Source organism: Nothobranchius furzeri, chromosome 17, assembly GCF_043380555.1.
Source record: "Nothobranchius furzeri strain GRZ-AD chromosome 17, NfurGRZ-RIMD1, whole genome shotgun sequence".
Taxonomy (NCBI): domain Eukaryota; kingdom Metazoa; phylum Chordata; class Actinopteri; order Cyprinodontiformes; family Nothobranchiidae; genus Nothobranchius; species Nothobranchius furzeri.
The window spans coordinates 45,163,203-45,187,058 of NC_091757.1; the positions used below are offsets into that span (position 1 = coordinate 45,163,203).

Below are 23,856 nucleotides of genomic sequence, written 5' to 3' on the forward strand. Positions count from 1 at the left end.
GTGAGTCGCAATTGGGAGAAGCTGGTCTAGTCATCAATTTACTAGACCGTAAAAATTCAATCAGTAATCTATAAACACCCAATCCTCCAATTAATAAATTCCTTAAAGTCAACTTTTCAGTATCTTTCAACTTTAATCGTCTAGATAATATTTTCCTGTTCTGTATATACTTGTCACAGTGGCACAATACATGTTCAACTGTTTCTCTTATCCTTTCCACAACCACACATTCCTGTACTGTTTACCTATCAGGGTACCGTTTAAACCTGTATGCCCCAATCTCAGTCTCAAAATTATCACTTGATACCCTCTTTCTGACAATTTAATGAAAGAAGAAACTGCTTTGTGACATAATTTGAAGAAAAAAAAAATTCCCGTTGTTACATAATTTGACAAAATTAATTTAATTATTTATTCATAATTATGTCAGAAAGATGCTTTTTAAAATATTTTCTTTCAAATGTCAGAAAGATGCTGTTTTTTTACGTTTTCTTTCAAATTATGTCAGAAAAGGGGCTCGTTTTTTTAAAATGATTATTTAAGTGATGTCAGAAAGGGGGTTCTTGTTTTTTTTCTTCAAATAATGTCAGAAAAGATTGTTTTTTTTTTCAAATGATGTCTGACATCATTAAAAAGATAGGAACACCATTTGTAACATCAAATTGTGCTAACTCACAAATCAAACAGACCATCCAAAAGATGATATTTATAGTTTGTTCTAGTTTTTGAAACAAACTAGAAAAAAATCTGTTCCAAAAAAAAAAACCCAGAAATAACTGAATCTTGAATGCTCCTACAAAATAGCAGCATTTATTTTTTTGTTCAAGGCTCAAAGCAGTTTTTTTTATTTAATCAGCAAAAGTTCAACACTATAATTGTCACAGGATTTTAAAAACATCATTGTTCTGGCAATCAGTGATAACTTTTGATCTATTCCTTTTATTAAAACAATAAAGGAGCAGCTTTTTATTCCAGATAAACTTTTAAGGTGTCCAGGTGACTTTTATAGGCTTAAAGGTCCAAGTATCAGGATGACCCATGTGCAACAAGTCTTGGTAAGGCGAAGTGCTCCACTGGAAGGGAGCCACTTGGTCCCAGGTAGGTCCGCTCACAGCCAGCATGCCATAGGTTTTGTACATTTCATAGGAAGTCATCTAAAAAGAAACAAATACACAGAAAAATATTAGTCATTTTTATTTTTAGGAAATTACACAAAGTAAGCTGCAAGCATCATGTAGTGTAATGTGTTCTAACAAAAAATGTTAAAATAAATTAAAAAGGTACCTTCATGTCTGTTCCCCCATGTGGTCTCTGCTTTAAAGCACCAAACGGATATGTTCCATTAGCAGAGTTCAGGTCTGAACGTGCTGAGATTGCATTCTCCCCATTCTCAGGAGGACTACATTCCTCACACCTCGACAACGGATCCTCTTTGAAGTTATTGTATCTGAAGGATAACAGTACATCACATAAATATGGCGAGATGCTATTTACCAGACTAATAAAACATAAAATCTTGTGAAGTGTTACGTTTTGCACATTTTACCTCATGAGGCGGACCATGGAGTCTACATCGGTAACACGTGTCTGGTTTCTCCTGAATATCTGAGCACGAGGATTCTGATCCAGCGAGAACCATGAACCATACTTATTGACCAGCTCGTTGTAGCCACTGGCGTTGAATATGTCCTGATAGTACCTATGTGTGTGTGTGTGTGTGTATGGCAAAAAAAAAAAAAAAAAAAAAACTATTTAAAAGCTACAACAGAACAAGAAATTTAAGATGCAGATTGTTTCTGAACTGGATTATTACGGTATGTTGTAACTGGCCCAGTATCCTTTCTTCATCAGTTCTTGAGTCTTATCATCATAGATGACCAAACCCCTGCAGCATTAAAAGATAAGCAGTGATCATTTTAAGTGGTGAACAGACAGACTCCATGATGGGATTAGTAATGAGTGCAAAAAAACATACGGAATCTGCTCCAGAACTACAAGGAGGCCCTTTTTAACACCAGTCTTTCCTGGGGTAAATTGTTTATAATCCACAATCATCCACTGGTTGTTGTATCTAAAGAAAACACACACATTCATAAGTAAACAAACAGGTAAACTGAAGTGCAATCAGGACATTTGACCCACCACAATCAGTGGTTTATTTACTGAGGATCCATGTGACTAATAAAGTAACTGATTCAGCATTTCACGGTAAACACTCATGAAGAGCCTGAAAACCCGACTGACCCCTCTTGTCTCATGTGACTCGTACATATAAGCACCAAGTTTTTCTGCTTTACTTCCCAGTCCAGATGACATGATCTTTTTCACATTTACACATTTTTTTTATTAAATACTTGTTTATCTGCAAGAAACTATTTAGCTGAAGTTTTGCAGAGTTTACATATAGAGAAAACACATTACCAATTAGCTTTTTTTTCAGGGTATATACAGCAATCCTTAAGTAAAATTTACTACTTTTTAATACTTTTTTTTACTACCTTCAGAATTTTTTTAAAACCATCACAACACTAAATTGCAAGTGTTAATCAGCGACCTATTTACACATTTTTTAACATATATAACATACAAAAAGAATAGACTTAGAGACTCACTGATGTTGACAACGTATTGCACATATTTATTTTACTTAGAAAATAAGCCAGGCACTTCTGTTCAGCGGTTCAGACAGTTGACCACGAGGCCTGAAATGATGCACAACGACCACTAAATATGACGTCATCATTATGTGACCGGATATGCTAAAGTAGGGCTGCTCGATTATGGCAAAAACAATAATCACGATTATTGTGACTGAAATTGAGATCTCGATTATTTAAGACGATTTTTCAATTTATGTAGATTTTTATTTATTTTTTTTTTTATTCAGTCATAAAACTGCTCAGGGCACAATCAGGGCAAAAATAAACAACAAGATGATCACTAAAATAACTCCTGATTCCCAGTATAAAAAGACCAATATACTTATAGCTCAGTTTATGACCCAAGGGCTATAGACCTTGGTTTAACTCATTTAACTCTAACCAGTACAGACACAAATACCAATATCTTGCAAATACTGACAGCAAGAATTATACAGTGGCATTTATAACAAATAAATGCAAATTGATGTTCACTAAATGTTGCATAACATTTATTGAGTCATGTCAAGGTGCTGTAGGAGAGTGCACTAGCACCGTGTCCTCAGAGAGATTAGTTATTATTTATCAGCGTGAGGAACTTATTTCTACCTTATTTATAAACTATTTATTTACAAGTCCATCAGTTAATGTAATAATTGTCCCAACCACAGCTGCACCCCCACCCCCAACCCGGTCTCACAGCAATCGGGGCAAGCTGCACGTGTGTTTAGCACGCCGCACGCGCACATTTAGCCGTTTTTATCGGCTCAGGAGTCCGCAGGTGCGGTGTGTGTGTCACTCACTCTGGTTAATCCAACAGGGAGCCGGCTCCGAGAGCTGTTTCTTTAGCGAATGACACATCACTACATCATTCCCTTTCCTAATGTCCTGAAGAACGTCCGGAGTGCAGGCGGAGTTTAGCTAACCTGCAGGAAATGTCGACGATAGTTATCCAGAAAGTAGCTAAGGGTTACCAGAGATGTTTCTGAGGTGTTCGCTAGGTACTTTTAAGATTTAAAAAGTCAAGAAGCGGGTCTGAGAAGCTGTTAGAAATAGCGTCAAAGTCGCCAAGTTAACTTGGCAACACTGGGAGGAGCGCTTCATTTGCAACTCAAGGCAGCGCAAGTGGGAGGAGCAAATAATCGGCTTGTTTTGTTTTTATAATCGTTCAAAACACTTCATTCGGAATATATTTCTATGTCGATGTTCAGAATACGACATCTGATAGTCTGAAAAAAATAATACCCAATTTGGAAAAAATAATACCTAATTTGGAAAAAATAATACCTCTGAGACCAAATTTAACACTTTTAATGGCCTTAAATTTGACTATTTTTATTTATCACTTTTTAATACTTTTTAAAACCCCGCGGACGCCCTGTTTTTTAAATGAAGCGCTAATCTGCATCAGTAGGTGAGAATCGAACTTTGTACCGCAGCAAAAAACTAAAGCAATTTCCTGTTGAAGTGGTGTGTTATTGATGGGTTTCGATTGATTCGTATGCGTTTTGTGGAACCAGAATTTGTACTAAAAGTACCAAAGTGCACATAAAATTGGTCCAAGCTTGCAGAATTTCAGAGCAAATCCTGTCATTAGTTGGGCAATTCTCAAAGGAAAACAAGAGCAGTTGACCCTGAAACTTGCTTGAAATATTAAAATTGGACAAAGTGGTAATAACACCTTTGAAAATAGAGGATTTTTTTTAACTCACGTTCCACTGTTGTACATTTCAAATAGCTCTGCCCACTCTTCACCAGTAGTAGCCAGTCGATTAGCAACAATATTCCTGAGCCATTCCATAACAGACGGTATTGGCTGAACGTACTTCCAGAGGTCAGGGTTGCTGTTACCAATGGTGGTCTCTAGTGTAACCTGCATTGAACATGATTACTATAATTATCTGAATTCATAATATGCAGTCAAATCTTCAACAATAAGCAAGTTTAATAATTTGCAACACAATGCATTCTTACCAAGCCGCTACTTAAGATATAAAAGTCATCTCCAGAGAAGATGGATCCAGGGTAGGATGAGAAGGCCTGAGTTCCTCCAGGAAGTGGTTCATTGTCTGAAAATGTTTACGGCATTATGAAGGTTTAACATTTGACAAAGAGTGAATGCCCATTTTTATTACATATTAATATCGCAAAATCTTGTTAAATAATGACCAACAGTGCAAAAGTCTTCTCTACTACCTAAAGGAGACTTTTTAAAGGCAAAGATGTATTTCTTCATGATGCGCAGCATGGACTGGTAGGTTGACCAGGTGTCATGAGAAACCAGGAGTTCTTTATTGTTTGGCAGCAGCTTAATGAGCGCAGAACAGGAACCAGCTCCGATGGGTTGGGTTTGGCTGGATTTATTCAGTGCTGACTCCAAGTCTTCAAGATCCCCACCCAACTGGAAAAGACTAGTTGGACAGAATAGCAGTGGAGCATGTTAGAGACCGTTTTCATTTAAGGATTTGTTTTATCAAGATAGTGGCTCACAGGAAGCCAAAGGGACTGATGGAGAAGGACTCTGTTGGAAATGAGAGCTGATCATTGTAGCTGTCCTCGAGGCCTTTCAGCTGCAGCAGCACCAGACGCACCTGCAAAACAAAAAGTAAAACATTAGATCTCTAAATATTTATTCCCAACAGGATTGCTGCATATGCTAATGAAGTACCTGGTACCAGTAGGGTGAATTCGGCCCTGCTTCTATCATGGTCTGAACCCAACGCAGGTTAGTTGTGATGAAAGCCTTCAGGCGTCCACAGTAACCCGATTGAAACTTGAAGGGGCCACAGTACCCCACCAGAGTGTTCATCCAGTGGTCATAGATGAGCTAAACAACAATGAATAAACAAAGCTGTGTGACTGAAATTCAGTCAGTTTTGGTTTCCTAACCTTTGAAATGGACATTTAGGAATTTCTGTAAGTAGAAAAAGCGTTCCTTTGTGTGGTATCTCTCCTCATTTTCTTAATTGTTCCTTGGCCAGCAGCAGCACCAAGTCTGTAACTGAGAGATAAATCTGGCAGTTTTGTTCCCCAACTTCTTACTCTGCTATAAAAGCAGTCAAGTGGTTTTGTGAAATTCTATTTAGACGTATGATTTTATTAGGGATGCACAATATAACGGCGTCAATATCGGTATTTTTTTAACATATCGATATTGGTCCAATATGCTAAACCGGGCTGATATCAAACAATATATTTTCCCATCTAGTGGCTATTTGTGTATCAGTTTCAGAGGGTGAAGGTTTGATAATGCGTAATTGTTTGGTCATATGAACGTCATGGTAATCATCTCTGAAGCGTAAATGTGAGTGGTGAGTAAATAATATTTTTGTATACAATTCTTGTATTTGTGGAGTTTATAATAAGAATCTGGCAATTTGGTAAAGGTAATGTGGTAAACATTTGCATGTAAAATATCAATAAAAACAGATAACACTGCTTTTACATATCGATTCAGTATCAATACACAAAATATCACAATATTTCAGTGCATTGATATTTTCTTACAATCCTTCTTATATTACTGTAATATCAGTAAATGTTGATTATCAGAAATAACAGCAACATTACTATCGAATATCGATGTTGGCCCACATTTTCAGATCAGCACATCTTTCATTTTTATCGGTCCTCCCTTTGCACAGGTTAAAAAATCAATCCATAACTGATTATTAATTTTTCTCAACGGCTCTTGATTAAATACATTTTTCCATCACAGTTGGTAAATGAATAAAAATGAAAACAACAAAAAGATGTCAGTAATCTAAACTTGACTAAATTAGACTTACCCGGGATGTAACCGCAGCCTCGACTGCACCAGCAGCATACGCCTGGATGCTGTCATTATACTTGCTGCTGGTTGTGACCTCCAGGAAGGACCAGCTAAAAGGAGAGCGTTGCTGTGATTAATACTGGGCTGCTGGGTTCAGCTGCCCCTAATCACTGAGTAGGCGCTTCAGCCACAATGACCTTTGTAGTAAAATGTTTTAAAGATGTGTGTGATTAGCAGCTTGCCACGAAATCATTGTTTGCATTTAGTTTTCAGTTTGAAAAGAATAAAAATTATTTTTTTGCATCAACAAGTGCCAATAGTTAATCACATGTTTGCTGAAAGATTTCCTTTTTAGGTAAAAACTTCTTCCCCATATGTATTTGCTGTATAGTTTTAAAGTCAAAAATACGTCTATTACTTCACTTTCTGGTAAAGTCTGCTTGATTTGCAAAATATTGCAAAAATATCACATTTTACTGCTATAATTTTTCACCATTTTATAACTTTATTACCCTCGATATAAAACTATACAACATTTGATCCAAGAGTTAAAGAAAAGCTATACTTTTTGGTGAGTTTAAGCCGTTATAAATGTGACAAGGTGGATAAACGAGGGCCCAGGCAGGATTCGATCACCCAGACTCCCGGGTGAGAGTCATACGCTCTAACCAGTCAGCCAAAGGGACATCCCTTTGGCCAAGTAGCCAGGGCGCGTGATCAATCGGGACATTGTGACAGGACGCCCACACTGTCACATCGGTGAATCTTTTATACTTATTATTTTTGTTGTGTTGGGGCTTCTCTGCCCCGCGTTACCTGCCTCCATCACTAGCCTCAGTCCTGCTTGTTAACCTTATTGTTTACTTAAATTTGTAGTTGAACTGTGTTTAGTTAACTCTCATTTTTTGGACTTCATGAATTAATTTCAGTGAGTTAAATTAATTTCCTTTTTCTCAATACATTTCATTGGTTCAGTTTCTTTTGGGGCATTAATTTTAGTATTTTTTATGGTATTTTACATGGCCAGTTTTTAAAATGTCTTTTAAACCGTTTCTTCTATAAAATAAAATAAATTCATTGTAACTTCTGAAACCACGTCTGCTGTCAAGTGGAATGAATCTACATGCTTTAATTCCTTGGGTGAAATTCCCAAGGTGGCGTTGTTAACGAAATTGCACTCGAGCAGATACAATTGCCATCCTTGGCGTCAACAGGTCATAGACCACTCCCGTATTGCCACATAAACCAGCTTTACCAGTCATTTCTGTACATAAAGTTGTAAAACGTGTGTAATAACAGTAGCAGTTGGACAGTAGAGTAACACTTCACAAGTACAGGATGTTTTTTAATACAAATTTATTTCACATCAACGACCTAAAAGAGACGCCTGAACCTTTAAAATACCAAAAGAGAAACTGAAGAGCTCAGCTCACCCCGATGTTTGGATGTCGTCGGTGAAGTTAGCCCAGGCTACAAAGTCTTCCCGGAAGCCCAGGACGACGGACAGCCGTCCGCTCTGTTTATCTAGAACAGCTGTTCGTATTTCTGCTCCAACAAACACACACAACCAGGTTAAACCCAAACAAACTCTCCAAACATTAGCTAATTGTCTGGGAGAGAACGACTTGTTTTGCTCTGACGCCATGTTTGAAAGAAGTTGTCACGTGACAAGGCAAGTGATTTGTCAGCTGACACGTGAAAAAAAGCGCTTTTCAAAATAAAAGTCCACTTCACTGGGTAACAAATGAAACGCCAGGCTTTAAAATTATGTTGTAAATTTTTGTATTAAAACTTATACGGTTACAATTTTTCTTTTTGAGAATTAATGCAGTACAGAATATACACAAACAATGGATATTCATGACATTTCCATCCAGTCTGACAATATAATCACAACTGCTTTGTCCTTTTTTTAATTAAAGTCTATATTTTGTTCAAATTCACAATAAAAAAAAATACAAAGAAGCACTGCTAGATTTCAGTCGGCAACACCCTCTTCTGTTTCCATCGTGTCCAGAATTCCTCCCAATATTTCTGTTTTTCGTTGCTTTTTCGCAGCCACTGTCATTGAAATAAAAGGAGAAAAAAATGACTAGTATGACGTATCTTTAGTTTACTAAATTATGCCCTACAGTTTAACAGATTTAGAAGCTTTACCATGAAAATGTTCGGCTGTTTTTCTTCTCAGTGTCTCCACTGTTTCCTCAGAGTCGGCCCACTCAAGCACAAGCCGTCTCCCGTACAGATGGGTGCTGTGGCAGAGAGCTGCAAAGGCTTTCTACAGCCAAAAGAGGTGAAGAATATTTTATCAATTTGACATTACACAAAACAAACTATCCTACCTGAAAGTATTTGCCATGTTGAATTATTTAACCTCAAATCAAAAGACCACACACAAACCTTTGCGTCCTGTTTGGTGAGGAAGTCAACAAAAGCAAAACCTCTGTGCTTCCCTGAACCCGCTGCTTTCTTTGGAAGTCGGACGGTCTTTAACTCTCCAAATGTACTGGAAAGATAAGGGAAATTTAAAAAATGAAATGATCTTAACCTGTAACCATCTCCAAACAACACTAGATACATAAATAAAAGGATGTGTAAAAGTGTGACTGCTACCAAAAGAGCTCTCGAATTTCCTTGACAGTTGCTTGGAAGGGAACATTCCGCACAAGGATCTTGGAGCTGGTTTGCTTCTTCTCCACTTGCTTCTTTTTGCGTGACACTTCAGCGGTTCTGCACACCGAGCAAAAGATTAGGCACAGCGGATCACAACTGACGGAGCCTGCTTTGCAAACCAAACTATTAATATGTTTAACATTTCAAACACAGAACACAGATTTGTTTTTGAAATATTTAACAACAAATGCATAAATACTAATCTGTTTCATGACTCACCTGGTGGCTCTCTCAGAAATCTTCACTTCTAACTGGTGATTGTCCACAGTACAGTGCTGGAGGAGAGTGGGAGGACAGAGAGAGCACACAATTTAGTCAAAGTTCACACTGCAGAGAAACAGTCAGAGTTTCAGAAGACATACCTGGAGCTGCCTCAAAGCCTTCTGTGCTGCTTCTGCCGTCTGGTACTGGACAAAACCATAACCCATGGACAAAAATTTACCTGGAAATTAAAACAACGGTGCAGAGAAGTGAAAAAATGTTCTTAAGATCAGTGATTCTCAACTGGTGTGTGGGTCGTGGGCCTTTTCTGGGGCAAAATGGTATAAAAAAGAATCAAGCTGTTTTATTTTGTTGGGGATCTTTTTGTGCGCAAACTGGAGTGCAGTCTTTTCCCACTCCTCAACAGCCAGTGGCGATACAGTTTGGGAGTGCTAATTGATTCCTGCAGTTTTATAACACAAAATAGGATACAGGTTTCTATCCTGGGACAGTTACTAATAAAAAAAACAGAGGTCACTGATCAACCATGTCAAAACGTATTATGTCATATGACCGCACACCGACAAAAGAAATTTGCAGAGGTAAGCCTCTCCCGGTTCTGTTGCAGTGTGAGTGAGTATCCTTCCATTGCCACTCAAACCTTTCTCACCATTCCTTCAGCTCTACCTATCTTTGTGAGAGCAGCTTCTCAGCTCAGAACAGAGAAACAGACGGGACATTGAGCATGATCTCCGAGTTGCTTTGTCTACTATCGCTCCAGAAGTTTAAATGGAACCATCTTTTCTTCTCAATTTGAGAAGTTGAAATTTTTCCTCGATTTGGGTCACAGCTCGTCATTAAGAGGCGATAGCGGGTCTCAAACCCAGACCAGTTGAGAACCGTTGCTTTAGATCACTGGAAATTTTGAACCAATGAAAGTATATAAATGTAAAACCAAGATTAAGCTACATAAAAAATTAGAGCAAAGTAGATTAAAAATGATTGAATTAAAACCAAAGGTTTGCAAAAAAATTGGATGTTCTCTTTTTAAACAACCTGTTTTATATGAAGTACCTGATTTGTCTTTTTTCTTGGAGATGCTGCAGGACCGGACCACACCACATTTTGTGAACGCCTACAAATAAGAAAACAATATATAAATCTATGATTAATCCACTAGTAACTGTAACTAATGCAACACAGATGAGGGCTAAATCGACCCACCTCCTGTAGTTTCTCTTCTGTTGTGCTGAAATTCAGATTCTTAATGAAAAGTGTCGAACCAGGAACAGTTTCCTCCTCCTCCTCCTCCTCATCCTCTTTCTTTTCTTCTTTGAGTGCCTTCTGTTTGTCTACTTGGACAAATGTAAAAGTGTTCTGGTGATTCAAAAAGGCTTCAATAACAAAAAAACAAACAAAATAAGATTGTTATGTTTTCCAGTGGTGCTACCTGGTTCTGGTGGTTTTGCTGCCACAAACACCCCAACAGGAGCCCATTCCAGATACAGCGGAACATGCTGGAACTGGGGTTTAGAAAGCAGCAGGACAGAGGGTTCATTAGTCTTCAGCCTCACTGATTGATCAAAGTGAAGCAGCTACACACACCTTGCTGTAAGCCAGCCTTGTGAAGGCTCGCTTGGCTTCTGTTGGCTCCAAAAACTCGACGATGGCTGTGAGTCCAGAGGGTGGCAGCAGCACTCGGCCCAGAGAGCCATGAGGCGAGAAGACCTCCTCCAGCTCTGACACCGCCACGCCGGCTGGGAGATTTTTCACCAGGATCACAGATGTACTCCTCGCTGCTGCTGCCTGTGCAGAAACAGCAGGATCTTAGGGATAAAAGGCACCAAAAATTATGAAAAGGATTTTAGATGCGATCTTTTTTTCTTTAGCTACCTGGCTAAAAGAGTCCAGAGAGACACCGTTGTCCAGCAGGAATTGTCGAGTCTCCTGGACAATCTGCGTCTCTCCCAGAGCCATCCTCACAGCAACACTTCCTTTTGTCTCCTGAAAGGCAGAAACGTGTAAATGCACAAATAATTTACATGATGCAGCAGCTCCACGTGTGAAAATCACTCACGTGGTCCAAGACTTGGCTTTTAGTGGTGCTGTATTTGTCAGCAATGGCATCCGCCACAGCACTCGTCCCCAGAAACAAAGTGTTCCAGTTGTGTGAGCTAAACAAAAAAGAGAAGGTACTTAAAACAGCAAGTACACACAAAAGTAAAAGAACTGAAGTTTTATTTCATTATGTAAACCTGGAACTTGACGCTTTATTTTTGGCATCTTTCTGTCGTTTGTATGACGAGGACCCAGAACCATGAGCATCTGATGATTCGGGCTTCTCCTTCTTCAGGGTGGAAGGAAGGACGTGAAGCATTCTACCCTGAAATGGAGAAACAAATCAGCACCAGTGACCACATGGTGCAGAGAAATACCAAACAGTCAGACAGAATTACCTGAAATATATGTCCGTCCAGCTCAGCGAGAGCCGTCACTGCATTTTCTGGTATCATGTAGGTAACAAAAGCAAATCCTTTTGGTTTCTTTGATAAGCTGTCGATGGGAAAAAGTACCTCTGATAAAGGACCTGTGATGTTCGTAGGAAGAAAAAAATAAAAACATTTATAATGTTCAGAAAAATAAATGAACAAAGTGCACGGCTGGTTTACTCACCATGTTTAGTAAAAAGCTCTTTCATCTCCTCCTCTGTGCAGGTGTAAGGAAGGTTTCTGATGAAGAGTCGACCAGATTCTGAAACGTCCTCTTCCTCCTCGTCCTTCTTAAGCTTCCTGGTAAAGTTTCTGTCCTCCTTTTTATCCCTTTTGTCCCTCTTGTCTCCAAAAGAATCGACACGGAAAACCTCGATGTAACGCCCCCCTGACACAAAAGCAGAGAAAGCCATTAATGGAGGCAGGAACACGTTTTATTATTCTGTACCATCTGTTTTCATATGAGCCGAGAACATTTTACTCTTTTGTCCTAAATAAGGATTTGCTGCTTTACATTCTTTATTAAATTGTGTTATTCCTCACCTATGTAGTCTTTATTCTTCTTCAAGGCCTTTTCTACCTCTTCATCAGAGCGCAGATCAACATAAACATAACCTAAAACACACAAATGACCCATGCTGACACACACACCTCATACTGGTGACTGCTGCACGATCGAGCATACAACTTGCATAATGAACATTTCTGGTAACACACCTGTTCGGTTTCCACTGTCATTCTTTCCAATCCGGACTGCTGCAGGCTTCAGAGGCGTCATGAACTCACGGATTTGTTGCTGAAAATGTTGTACATGAAAGCATGTTTAAAAGTTTGTAAAGCAGGAAACATAATCACTGATATAAAGATGGAAAACGCACTTCTTTAACGTTGAACGGGACTCCTCTGAGCTTCACTGTGAAATCTGTGGTTGGCTCCATCTGCAGCAAACAGACACAAATAAATTAAATGTGTCGAGGGTTGATTATTATCCAGACGTTTTATCAATCACCGCCTGTTTGGCACTTTTCTTCTCATTGCTTTGCTTCTTATCCCCAGATGAAGGTTTTGACATGTTTTCACCACTCTCGTAAGTGCTGTCTGCATGCTGAACCGGACCGTCGTTCTCCTCTTCATCACCTTCATTCTCCTCCATCATGTCGTCTGTTTGGACCACCTTTGAGCGCAGGTAGTCCATATCGGACAGCCCAGACTTCAGAGCTTCTTTAGAGGTAGCTAAATATGTAAACATGTTTCAACAATAATCTTAAATGTAGAATTTTATCGTTTATGAAAAGTGATAAGGAGAAAAATTTCTAGCAACAAACACAAAATCAAACCTTCGTCTCCATCATCATCTGCATCACACCCCTCTTCCTCATTCCCTGACTGGTCTGAATCAAAGTTAAGATAGTCATCAGTCGCAGGCTTCTTCTTGCTTTTAGTTCTTCTGCTATCAGGATCAGCCGTATCCTGAGCCACCGTGTCGTTGGCCCAGGTCGGAGCTTGCATACGGTTCTGATGCACCGAAAGAAACTCTTTGAATCCTTCTTCCTCCTCCAGCTGACAAGGGACAAGAACATGAAAAATACTCAATAAAACACTGTCATAAATAAATAGAAACAAGGCAAAACATTGCATGATTTATTTCAAATTTAACAGTAGCAAAAAATCAGGATACAGTTTGATACTCTGCTTTAAAACTGTAACCGTCTTACTTATTGTAACTAATGAACAGCTTATACACTTGTTTCTTTACTCACTTCTCCCAGCACACCCTCCTTTTTCTTGATCTTTTTCTAGATTTCAAAGCAAACACACATAAAATTCATGACATTTACCACGGTTTACAAAAATAAAAAGAATGCTTTGACTGAAATCCACCAGATTTAATGCTGGCGTTTTCATTTTGTATTTACCTTTTTGCTGTCAGCAGGAGGTGGAGGAGCAGAAGGCTTGTCCTGCTCTAACTTCTGAGTGTGTTTGCTCCAGGCTTTCTCTTTAGTGGGATCACCAAAAGCCTTACACATTTCCACCTTCAGAGGGAAAGTCAGCACAACAAGTTTTTGAATATAGAAGTAAAAGAAAACGCGTAAAACTAGGAAACGATGCCACGATGGAGCTCGTACCGTGACTCTTGAGGTGTCCACGAAGCTCTTGTTGAAGTGTTTCAGCGCTGTGTTAGCGTCTTCCTCCGATTTAAATCCCACAAAACCAAACTTGCGGAACTTACCCTCTTTAGTAAACTTCAGGGAGCAGTCTGTCACAGTGCCAAAGGCAGCAAACATCGACCTGAACCTTTCCTCCTTCATCTAAATACAACACGAATTTAGATTTTCAGGTGAATGTTCTTGCTAGTTAATGACTTCCGGTTGTGTTTTAACTTACCCCATTGGGAAGGTTTTTAACGATGAGTCTGGACATATTTATGATAGCTCTAACTCTACAAAACGGTGTATATGTAGCTATTCAAAATAATGTCAACAAACTAACGTGGACAGCTAGACTATGTCGCCATATTGGATTTGGGAGGAAGTCTTTCTTCTTCTTCGTTTGTAAAGTTTGACGCTGTTTGGATTTACCGCCGCCATCTGGTCATACTGGCACATTACAAAGATTTTCTACAGTAAAACCACATATATGTATGTAAACCATAACCATAGATGTAAACATACATGTTTATACACATATCTATGAGTAAAACGCTGTGCAGAGGCGTAACCACACAAAATACACATTCAAAACAATTAATAGATTTTTGTTGCTGTTGTCTAAACGTTTTGTACAGTCATTGTTCTTCAATAGTGCGATTTTTGCTAAAAAGTAAGAAAGTATGAGAAGAAAGAAGAAAAAAGGTGTTTTTATTATCATCAAAAAGATAATAATAATAATAATAATAATAATAATAATAATGTCCCACTCTAGCCAGATCTGAGTACATCCACAGACACGACAGGGCAGCAAGCTATATCCACTGGAAGATTTGCAAACATTTCCATCTACCAGCTGCAGATAAGTGGTATGAACACCAACCACCAACAGTGACTGAAAACAACAACATCGCAGTGTTGTGGGACATGCCAATCAACACAGACAAAGAAATCATGGCCAACAGACCAGACATAGTCATCAAAAACAAAGAAGAGAAGACCTGCCTCATGATTGATATGACCATCCCATCTGAAAAAAATGTCACCACCAAGGAGCTTGAAAAGCTATCAAAGTACAAGGACCTGGAAATAGAAGTCACAAGAATGTGGGAGATGAAGACAACAACAATACCCGTCGTAGTGGGTGCACTTGGCCTCATCAAGAAGGGACTGGAAAAGAGAACAAAACAGATTCCTGGAAACCCAACAGTCCAAGAAATCCAGAAGATTGTTCTTCTCGGAAGTGCCCACATCATCAGAAGGACGCTTTCCATAAACTAACCCTGAAACTGCCTTAGAAGCATGGATTGATTCTGGCACTTCAGTGAAAGCATACAAATATACAAAAAAATATAATAATAATAATAATAATACAAATATGACAAAGAAGAAGACAAACAACTGTCAGGCCTGAGGAATTGTTTATGTATCAGATGAACAGTATCTGAAATGAATCATATTTAAAAAGTACTTAGGTCCAAATTAATACTCTGAAAGTTCTCTGAAAACCTTTAGGAATATTAATTAGGACCACCTTCAAAAACTATAAATGGTCTCATTCATGTTGGTGTGACTAAACCTCGATTTGCTCATGTTACAAAAAGCTATTTGACAATAAATCACCTTGCATGATCATATTAGCTCTACTTAATTTTTCATCTAGGATCTAAACAAATATAATTTTTTTATTTTATATGTTAAATGTGAAGGAAACATATGAAAACACCCTTCACTATACAATCAGTTTCTTTCACAACCCCCCCCCCCCACACACACACACACCCTACACACACAAACACACACACACACACACACACACACACACACACACACACACACACACACACACACACACACACACACACACACACACACACACACCAAACAATACCTTAAAAAAAAGGGGGGGCATATTAAATTGGCACAGCATTCAATGACCTGTAATAATTTACCAAGGGGCCCCACATGCAAACAAACTTCCCAGAAGGTGGGATTTGTCAAGTCGATATCAACCAGGAGCCCAAAAATGGCTGAGGGGTTCATGCAAACCCGAGTCCCCAGGATAACTAAACTGAAAATGGATGAATGAACTTTTTGGTGGTTTATTAAGAATACACAGACAACAAGAAAAAAGTTTTGTTCTGTTGGTTTAATTTTCTTTTGTTTATTTTTAGGAACCCTGTGGGTTGAACAGACAACGATGTTTCTGTTTTCCTGATACAACAGTTTGTTGCCTAAAATCAGAAGCACCATAAAACTCCTGACTGCCTTCTATTCTTCCTGCTGAATGAAGCGTATTAATTCAGTCAGGTGCCAAACGACTCCCACTTCTATTCCCATGAATCTCATGATTATCTTTCCAGTTATTTGTGCTCCAGCCTCCACACATGTTAAAAAGAAACTATCAAAACATCCTGTTAGACAGACATTTTTTTCCCAAGTTAAGCTTATTAAAGCAGTCAAGGAATTTGCCAACTTATGACCTGTAAGAAAATTGTTGCCGGGCCTCTTTTACTTGTTTGAACCTCTGAGCGCATTCCAGGCAGTCTTTCATTTTCTGAAGTATATTTTGGGTGAAATCAAGCACATTTAGGATCAAGAAAAGCTTACAAAGACACTCAGGAGACGCTAGCGAATTTAAAATCTTAGAAACTTTGCACAGACAATCAGATTCGTTGTGAAAAAATGCAATCAGAAGTTGTATCAGATAATGTCAAATAGAACTACGTTTTAAATATTTGCTTTAATTTTAATATTTCTGTTACTGCAGGCATTTGAGTGAATGCTTTGTTCGTCACATCACATGCTCCCTCAAGGATTAGAAAGCTGAGCCTCAAGCAGTCTTGGTGGCACAAAAAGTTCACAATAATTCTATTGACTAATTTTTATTTGGTCTAAATGGAGCACCCTTTATAAAACCCTAATTTCACACTATTTCTACATATAAATATAAATCAGCCCAGTTCTTGCTTTTAGGTGAACTAAAGAAAATAATTCACATGGTTAAGATCCATCCTGACAACCGTCTTAGAATAAATAAATAATACTTTATTATATGACGTTGATGATGTGTAGTGTGTGGACTGTAAGTCTTTTTAAGACTTTTTTAGCCTCACTCTTGAGTCCGATGCATTTTATAAACTTGTTGATACAAGCAGAGCTTCTGCTTCATCGGGAAGGACATCTGTCTTCTTCTTGGATGACTGGAACTCATTTTGGATTTCCAAAAAGCTTTTGTTCTTAGTTTCAGGTATAGCAGCCAAAATGTATATCGCCACCGTGGAGCAGACGACAAAGAACACCAGGAAACAGTAGTGCTGCAGGCCGATCTGGAAAAACAGAATAAACGTGAAGGTAAACGTAATTTTAAGTCAATTTTATTAAAGATCAATGCTACAGCAACTTACCCAAAAAGCTTTTTTTGAATAAATGAAAAAAATCTCTTTTTGTTGTATTGATGTTCAACAATATCACCTGTATTAATAAACTTTAAAGGGGACATATTATGCAAAATTCACCTTTTTTTGCATATTTTTATGCTGCTATGTTTCCACAAACACTTTAAATGTGAAAAAAATATGTCCATCTGTTTTTCTGTCAATGTTTTATTTTAGGAATTTGTGTCTAAAACAAGCCATTTTCAAAATGTGGCCAATTGCGATGTCACAAACAAGGACATTAGAATAGAACCACCAGTCATGCACATGAGAGAGCTGCTGCTGGAGGGGCAGCGGCTCCACTCCTAGCCCCTCCCAGATATTGGAGCTTCTCAGCTTATAGCAGACTGAGCTGGGTTGGGTGGGCATGGCCAGCTCCAGCTTGTTTTCATAAAGGGACAGAGTCCTAAAACAGCTCATTCTGGATGGTACTGAAACTGTCAAGAATAAAATGGCTTCCACACTAGCACCGGCTCTACTCCACCGGGACTGGGTAAAGAGTGTTTGCATCTCATTAAAAAAAACCAGAAAAATCCTTGATAAAAATCTTTTAGTTTCCACCACTGCTTTGTTTTAGATAAATATAGACTTCTTAATCTTAGTAACTTTGTTACCTTCAAGAATGCTTGCCTGGTTTTTAAGGTTTTACATGGACTAGTCCCTTTCCCCCTGACAGATTTTATTAAATCACGGTCTATCAGTGGAATGTCGGCCAGGGATACAGATAGAGGAGACTGTGAGGGTCTTACAGGTGCACTGCTTGAGGTAAACAACACCTCTGACTGAAACCATCTCTAGCTCTCTCTGAGAAACACACACACACACACACACACACACACACACACACACACACACACACACACACACACACACACACACACACACACACACACACACACACACACACACACACACACACACACACACACACACAGCTTGCCAGCTTCAGCTGTTCCAGGACAGACACTGCAGTCTGGATGCAATATCAGAGTCTCCAACAGCAACACTGCTCACTGCCGCCTTTGTTTAGTTTAAGGGAGACACCACAGACTTCTCTGCACATCTTTAGCTCCACCCACATGCTTAGAGATGCACTTATGACATCACTGATATCTTTGCACCAATTTTGGAGGCCACCCATATGCTCAGTCACATCTGCATTCCTAAGACTGTGTATGACCAACCGGGCCAGGCTTGGGCGGAGTGGAGCCGGCGCTGCTGTGGAAGGGCTTCATAACTGCTGGAATTACTTTGTCTGAGCGTGACTTAGTGCAAAGTATTCACCATGTCTATTGTGACTTAAAAGTCATAATATGTCTCCTTTAAAAAAATAACTGATTCCTTGTATGTTTTTAATCAAAAACCAATCAAATGAAATAAACATGGTGTGAAAACTGACCACAATGAAAGGAAAGACTAAGCCGATGAAGAAGAAGCTGAGCCAGTTGACCGATCCTGCGATCATGAAAGCAGCAGGACGAGAGGTTTGAGTGAACAGCTCCGTGGTTAAGATGTTGGTCACACCCCCTTCACGGAAAAAAGGAATGAAAATATCAAAATATAAGAATTCAGATTTTCTATTTAGCAGTGACATACCTGGCCCTAAGCCAAAGCTCAAGACGAAAGCAAAAACACAGGCGACGCTCAGGTATGGAAAAACTGGGCTGACATGCTGAAAGAGAGGAAATGAAGGCAGAAAATGTTTAAAAACTCTTTAAAACTTAAGAGCTCGACCGTTTGGTTTACAGATGAGTTACCTGCAGAGCGAGTGTCAGAGTGAATAAAATACAGCACACACTCATCAGTATATATCCTCCTGCAATCAGCACTTTCCTTCCAAGACACTCAACAAGTAAACCCTGAGAGACAGAGCAGGTCATGTGATCAGACAGGTGCATTCCCCAAAGTCCCCCATGCTTCGTTCCCTATTCTCTCACATGTTTAACATCTGTATTTATTTACACTTGTCACATTTGTGCCGTAGTAATGAAGAAGTGATGCTTACACACGTTAAAGCGGTGAGACATTCACAGGCACCCGTTCCGACGGTTGCATATGGTATTTTATCTGTGGGAATACCAGACTGTTGGAAGACATACTGTGTGTAGAAGTACATCTATGGTCAACAAAGGAACAAGAGTTAGAAACAGGAAGAGGGACTAGGAGTGATCGGTGTGTTTGCTGAGTCACTGCTTGGGGGAACTTCGACGTACAGCGTTCACGCCGTTCAGCTGTTGAGCGGCGTTGAGCAGAATGATGGTGATGACCTGCCAGCGCACGCTACGATCAGCCAAAAGCTCCCAGGGCTTCCTGGCCTTGAAACCAACCAAATTATTCTTCTCTGCCTGGATATCCTTCAGCGCACCTTCGGATCCTGCTAAACCGTGCAGCTGAACCAGAGCTGCATACAGGAAGAAGAAAAGACCCACATGACCAAACTACCACAGGCTGAGTTAATATTTCAGAACCCGGAGGTTTTCAAGCATCAAACCACTTCCTTTTCAAGTTGTTGCAAAATAATCAGGAGGTCACATGTCTGAGCTGACTGAAGGATGTTTAACCTTTCGAGCTGTGCTTTTGCGTCATTCTCTACCGCACACAAAGACCACTGATTGTGAATTGGCAGCAGCAGCAGTTGCAATAAAAACTTTACCTTTTCTACATCCTTCGTCATTTCCTCTGTCGATGAACAGATAGCGTGGGCTTTCTGGGAACCAGGGCAGGAACAGGAGCTGCAGAAATGCAGGGATGCATGTGGTGGCGAGCAGGAAGGGCCAGTACTCTTCTCTACCCAGGATTTCTCTGTATATTCGCAAGAAGATCAACATTTCTGCTTTAGTAAAATTTATTGAGTAGTTCATCAACAGATAAACATGTAGTGCTCAGCTTTTACTCAAGGCCCATCACTTGTCCAGAGACGATCCCAACAGTCAGAAAGATGGAGGTTCCCATTCCCATGGCTCCTCGTAATGCAGTTGGTGCGATTTCCCCCAAATACATGGGCTCAACACACAGAGCAACACCTGCAGATACAAGCAAAACAGCAACTTTCAGAAGCTTTGTGTGGTGTTTAAAGGAAAACACAATTTCTCTTCTAATCAGGTGGATCATTTCAGGTTGAAAAGTTGGATCTCATATACAAAAAACTGTTAAATGTTTATTGACATTTGATTTTTTATGTTATATTAACAGCAGAAGCTCAGGATAGATATGAAAGCAGCAAAATATCTGCTTGAAATATCAACTACGTGCTTTTATTCATGAGAAGTTTATTAAAAATCTCAAAATGCAACAATGCTTAATAATACTTATTTATCTGCAGAGAATGTCAAATACCAGCAAATGTAAAACAGCCTTAGTCACAAAAACATCAGACAGTGTTAAACTGTTATTTGGGTTTTTTCAACTAATAAACTTTACACCTTATGATCAACATCTTTAAAGCTGCTACTGCTTTACTCATCATTTGCAGAACCCCTTTGGATTATCTTTGATGCCATGACTCAATTCTTACCTTTTTTGGGGATAAATTGCTTTAGTTTCCCTCACGTTTATTTGTTTTATAACTTACATCAGGGAGAGAAATCTTTTATTTTCTTTCTCATTTTTAAATAACAATTCTTCATGTTAGCTTTCTCTTCTCAACGTTTCGGCAAGTACATGCCCATCATATTTATCTTTGAGTTAGAGTTAGTAAACATCAACGTTCACCTGCATTTATCCCACAGAGAAGACGCCCGATGATGAGTAACTCAAATGATCCAGCGAAGGCGCTCAGACCCATCAGCAGAGCAGCCATCACTGAAAAGCAGTTATTTGTCAGCAGCGTCCCTCTCCTGAAAACAGGACGTGTCAAATCTTTGTTGCAGACAACAAAAGTTTATCATCTATGACATCATTCCTCCGTACCGCCCCAGCTTCACAGACAACGTGCTTCCGATTGAAACTCCTACAAGTCCTCCTAAAGTGAAAATGGACACAATAGTGGACCAGAGCAGAGTCAGGCCATTCTCTGATATGTTGCTCTGGTAACGCTGCATCCAGGTGCTGTTGATGAAGTCTTGTACGTACTGTGGAGAAAGTAAAAAGAAAGAAACATAAATACAGTTTTATTCTTACTTATATAAATGTATTTCAGATTAAATGTCACACATATAAGCAGATAATGCCTAAATATGCTCCATTGATACCAACTTCCTGTTATTTAAGGTTTAAAGGCAAAATAATGAACAATTCATGACATTAAGCATTACAACTACAATCGACTGAAGAGTTAAAGTTACAAAAAAGGCCACCCTAAAAAGGTGCAACAGGTTAGCTGTTGGCTCTGCAAACACAAAGTAATGACACACGGGAATGATAGATTCATGGACCATGACTTTCTTCTCAACGTTTGTGTAAAAGAACTAAACTGCTGTCAATAAACTCTGCAAGAAAAAGGCTGTGAAAATTATTCTCTTTTGCATTTACTTATTTATTTTGGCAAATAAGTTTCATAATATAATTAAAGTTAATAGAATAGAGTAGAAAACCTCTTTATTTTGCTCGGTGGGGAAATTTTGGTTTAGCATTTACATAACCTGGCAAGTCCTCCTATATGTGACCAGCAAAGCAAAATCATTTTGCTTCTGCTGCAGTTCGTCTAGATAGGCTAGAAATTAGAGTCACGTGTGAGGGAATAGGAGAGTAAAAGATAAAGAATAAAAATAAAGAGTAAAATACAAGAAAACATCACACAATAATACTTAAAAGATTCAAAAATAGACTCAAACTGCTGATTGTAGGCAATATATTTTAGAAATAAAAAAATAGCCCATAAATTAAAAGAAATACTGCATGATTGTATTTTGATCATGGATTTTGCCAAACATGACAACAAACTGGCTTTTTTTCAGGCATGTTGCTCAGTTAATACTACAGACATTAAAAAGGTTATTAGAAAAAACAAAATTACTTTTACTTCATCTTTAGTCTTATTTTTCCTGAAAGCACCTTTTGTTCCCAGGATGACACCTTCAGGGGGATTCCCATACACACATGGAGCTGTTCCAGTTTGTTCTGGTTCAGTCATGCAGCCATAAAAACCACAGATTATCAGGATTGTGGTAAATTACACTGAATCCTGTGTTTGACCCAGCAGGGATCAAGCATGCGCAATGACCTGGCCACCAATCAGAATCACGGGGCAAATGTGGACAAATAACACCGATTTATTTAAAACCCGGGTTTATTAAAGTCCCATCTGAATGAACCCAACCTCACAGTCTGAACCGTACTTCTAGTTTCTACCTTAGTAGGTGCGTTGATTACAGAGATGTTATATCCACACTGAAAGGTTCCTCCTATACATGTAGAGAACATGGCCAGGAGAAGCAGCTTGTTTGGAAACTGCAAAGGAAAAAGGACAGCAAACTCGTCAGGATTTAGGAAGAATAATCATCTCATTAGCGAGGATTAAACCACCTTTCCCCCCCAAATCCACTTACCTTGGAGTGCTTTTTGACTCCTTTAGTGAGCAGAGGTTCATATTCATCCGCATCATAGTCTTTAGGCATTTCTCTGCTGCTGTTTTGCTCCACCTTGGTGCGTACGGAGTAGCCCATCCTTCATGCAAGTGCAAAGCTCACAGAGAGACGGAGGGAGAAGTTGAAGCTGCGGAGGATGATACAAGTGATCTGTTGTGAGGAAGTAGTCGCTGGGACTGAAGCATCAGAGACTTCATCTGGGGGTGGGTGGGGGGTGGGGGTGGGGGGTTCTTCTGAAATCACAGCAGATTCCCAGTAATCTGCTCACAGTCAGACAGGGCCACATGTGTGTTGGCCCAGAACTGAGTGTGTAGTTTTTTTTAGAGGCCATTTAAATGAAATATGTGGAATAAGAAAAGATTTAGTCGATTTTTATGTTATTCTTCATCTTAACCCTTTGGTGCATAATGGTCACTACAGTGGACAGATACTCAAAAATGTTATTTATTTGTTTTTGCTATTAAGCACAGCTGTCGAAGACTTTATTGCATTTGAGCCCCTCCATTTGGACTTCAGTAAGTCAAGCCAACATATTTCATGCTCAGAATGCACGCTGTCCACTGACGTGGACATGTAATAAATTGTTTGTAAATTATAAAATTTTACAAAAAATATTTGTTGAAATTTGTTTCATTCACTCCTAAAGACAAATGAAAAAAATTGTTAAAAAATCATAGTTGAAGATTTCATAATTCATGCATCAAAGGGTTAAGGCAGGCATGTCTAAAGTGCGGCTCAGGGGCCGATTGTGGTCCTCAGAGTGAATTTTTTTGCAGCCCAAATTGCAGAAAAGTGGAATTTTCTTCTCCAGCAGGATGTTGATTTTTAGAGGCAATTTTATTATTTTCCAATGAGCAGCAGTAGCTCAGAAGTAGCCTGGCAAGCCAGACTAAATAAATGTATTATTTATATTATGTATATTTTCTTTGCAAAGCAAGAATTTGGTGTAGTTCACTAGGCTAGCTCAGAAGGG

At 39.0% G+C, this 23,856-nt stretch overlaps 3 protein-coding genes across 4 annotated transcripts; all 3 read right to left on the bottom strand.

Annotated features, from left to right (window-relative positions):
- Positions 1–781: 781 nt before the first annotated feature.
- Positions 782–8,091, bottom strand: plbd2 (phospholipase B domain containing 2). The gene is made up of 12 exons (XM_015972596.3): positions 7,845–8,091; positions 6,428–6,521; positions 5,308–5,466; positions 5,130–5,230; positions 4,836–5,050; positions 4,614–4,708; positions 4,352–4,512; positions 1,976–2,071; positions 1,814–1,885; positions 1,547–1,699; positions 1,285–1,447; positions 782–1,154 (listed from the first exon to the last, which is right to left on the bottom strand). Exons 1-12 carry the CDS (start codon positions 8,054–8,056, stop codon positions 984–986), a joined length of 1,692 nt encoding a protein of 563 aa, XP_015828082.3. The 5' UTR covers positions 8,057–8,091; the 3' UTR covers positions 782–983.
- Positions 8,092–8,176: 85 nt separating this feature from the next.
- On the bottom strand, positions 8,177–14,319 carry rbm19 (RNA binding motif protein 19). Of its 2 annotated transcripts, none has more exons than XM_015972585.3 (24): positions 14,160–14,319; positions 13,901–14,083; positions 13,691–13,807; positions 13,535–13,570; positions 13,112–13,334; positions 12,784–13,007; positions 12,653–12,712; positions 12,492–12,570; positions 12,318–12,389; positions 11,959–12,162; positions 11,742–11,872; positions 11,541–11,668; positions 11,363–11,459; positions 11,179–11,289; positions 10,891–11,091; positions 10,736–10,808; positions 10,510–10,637; positions 10,360–10,420; positions 9,447–9,526; positions 9,304–9,359; positions 9,025–9,141; positions 8,812–8,917; positions 8,569–8,689; positions 8,177–8,472 (listed from the first exon to the last, which is right to left on the bottom strand). In XM_015972585.3, exons 1-24 carry the CDS (start codon positions 14,193–14,195, stop codon positions 8,390–8,392), a joined length of 2,727 nt encoding a protein of 908 aa, XP_015828071.3. In that variant the 5' UTR covers positions 14,196–14,319; the 3' UTR covers positions 8,177–8,389. The 2 variants fall into 2 exon arrangements, with proteins under 2 accessions (XP_015828071.3, XP_015828070.3); XM_015972584.3 differs by having other exon boundaries at positions 10,510–10,640.
- A 1,737-nt stretch (positions 14,320–16,056) lies between these two features.
- Positions 16,057–23,047, bottom strand: LOC107393945 (solute carrier family 2, facilitated glucose transporter member 11). Its single transcript, XM_015972597.3, has 12 exons — positions 22,845–23,047; positions 22,648–22,746; positions 21,268–21,428; positions 21,070–21,194; positions 20,252–20,381; positions 20,012–20,160; positions 19,572–19,759; positions 19,364–19,474; positions 19,116–19,217; positions 18,955–19,030; positions 18,758–18,885; positions 16,057–17,250 (listed from the first exon to the last, which is right to left on the bottom strand). The coding sequence occupies exons 1-12, from the start codon at positions 22,959–22,961 to the stop codon at positions 17,056–17,058; spliced, it is 1,581 nt and encodes a 526-aa protein (XP_015828083.3). The 5' UTR covers positions 22,962–23,047; the 3' UTR covers positions 16,057–17,055.
- Between the last annotated feature and the right edge of the window lie 809 nt (positions 23,048–23,856).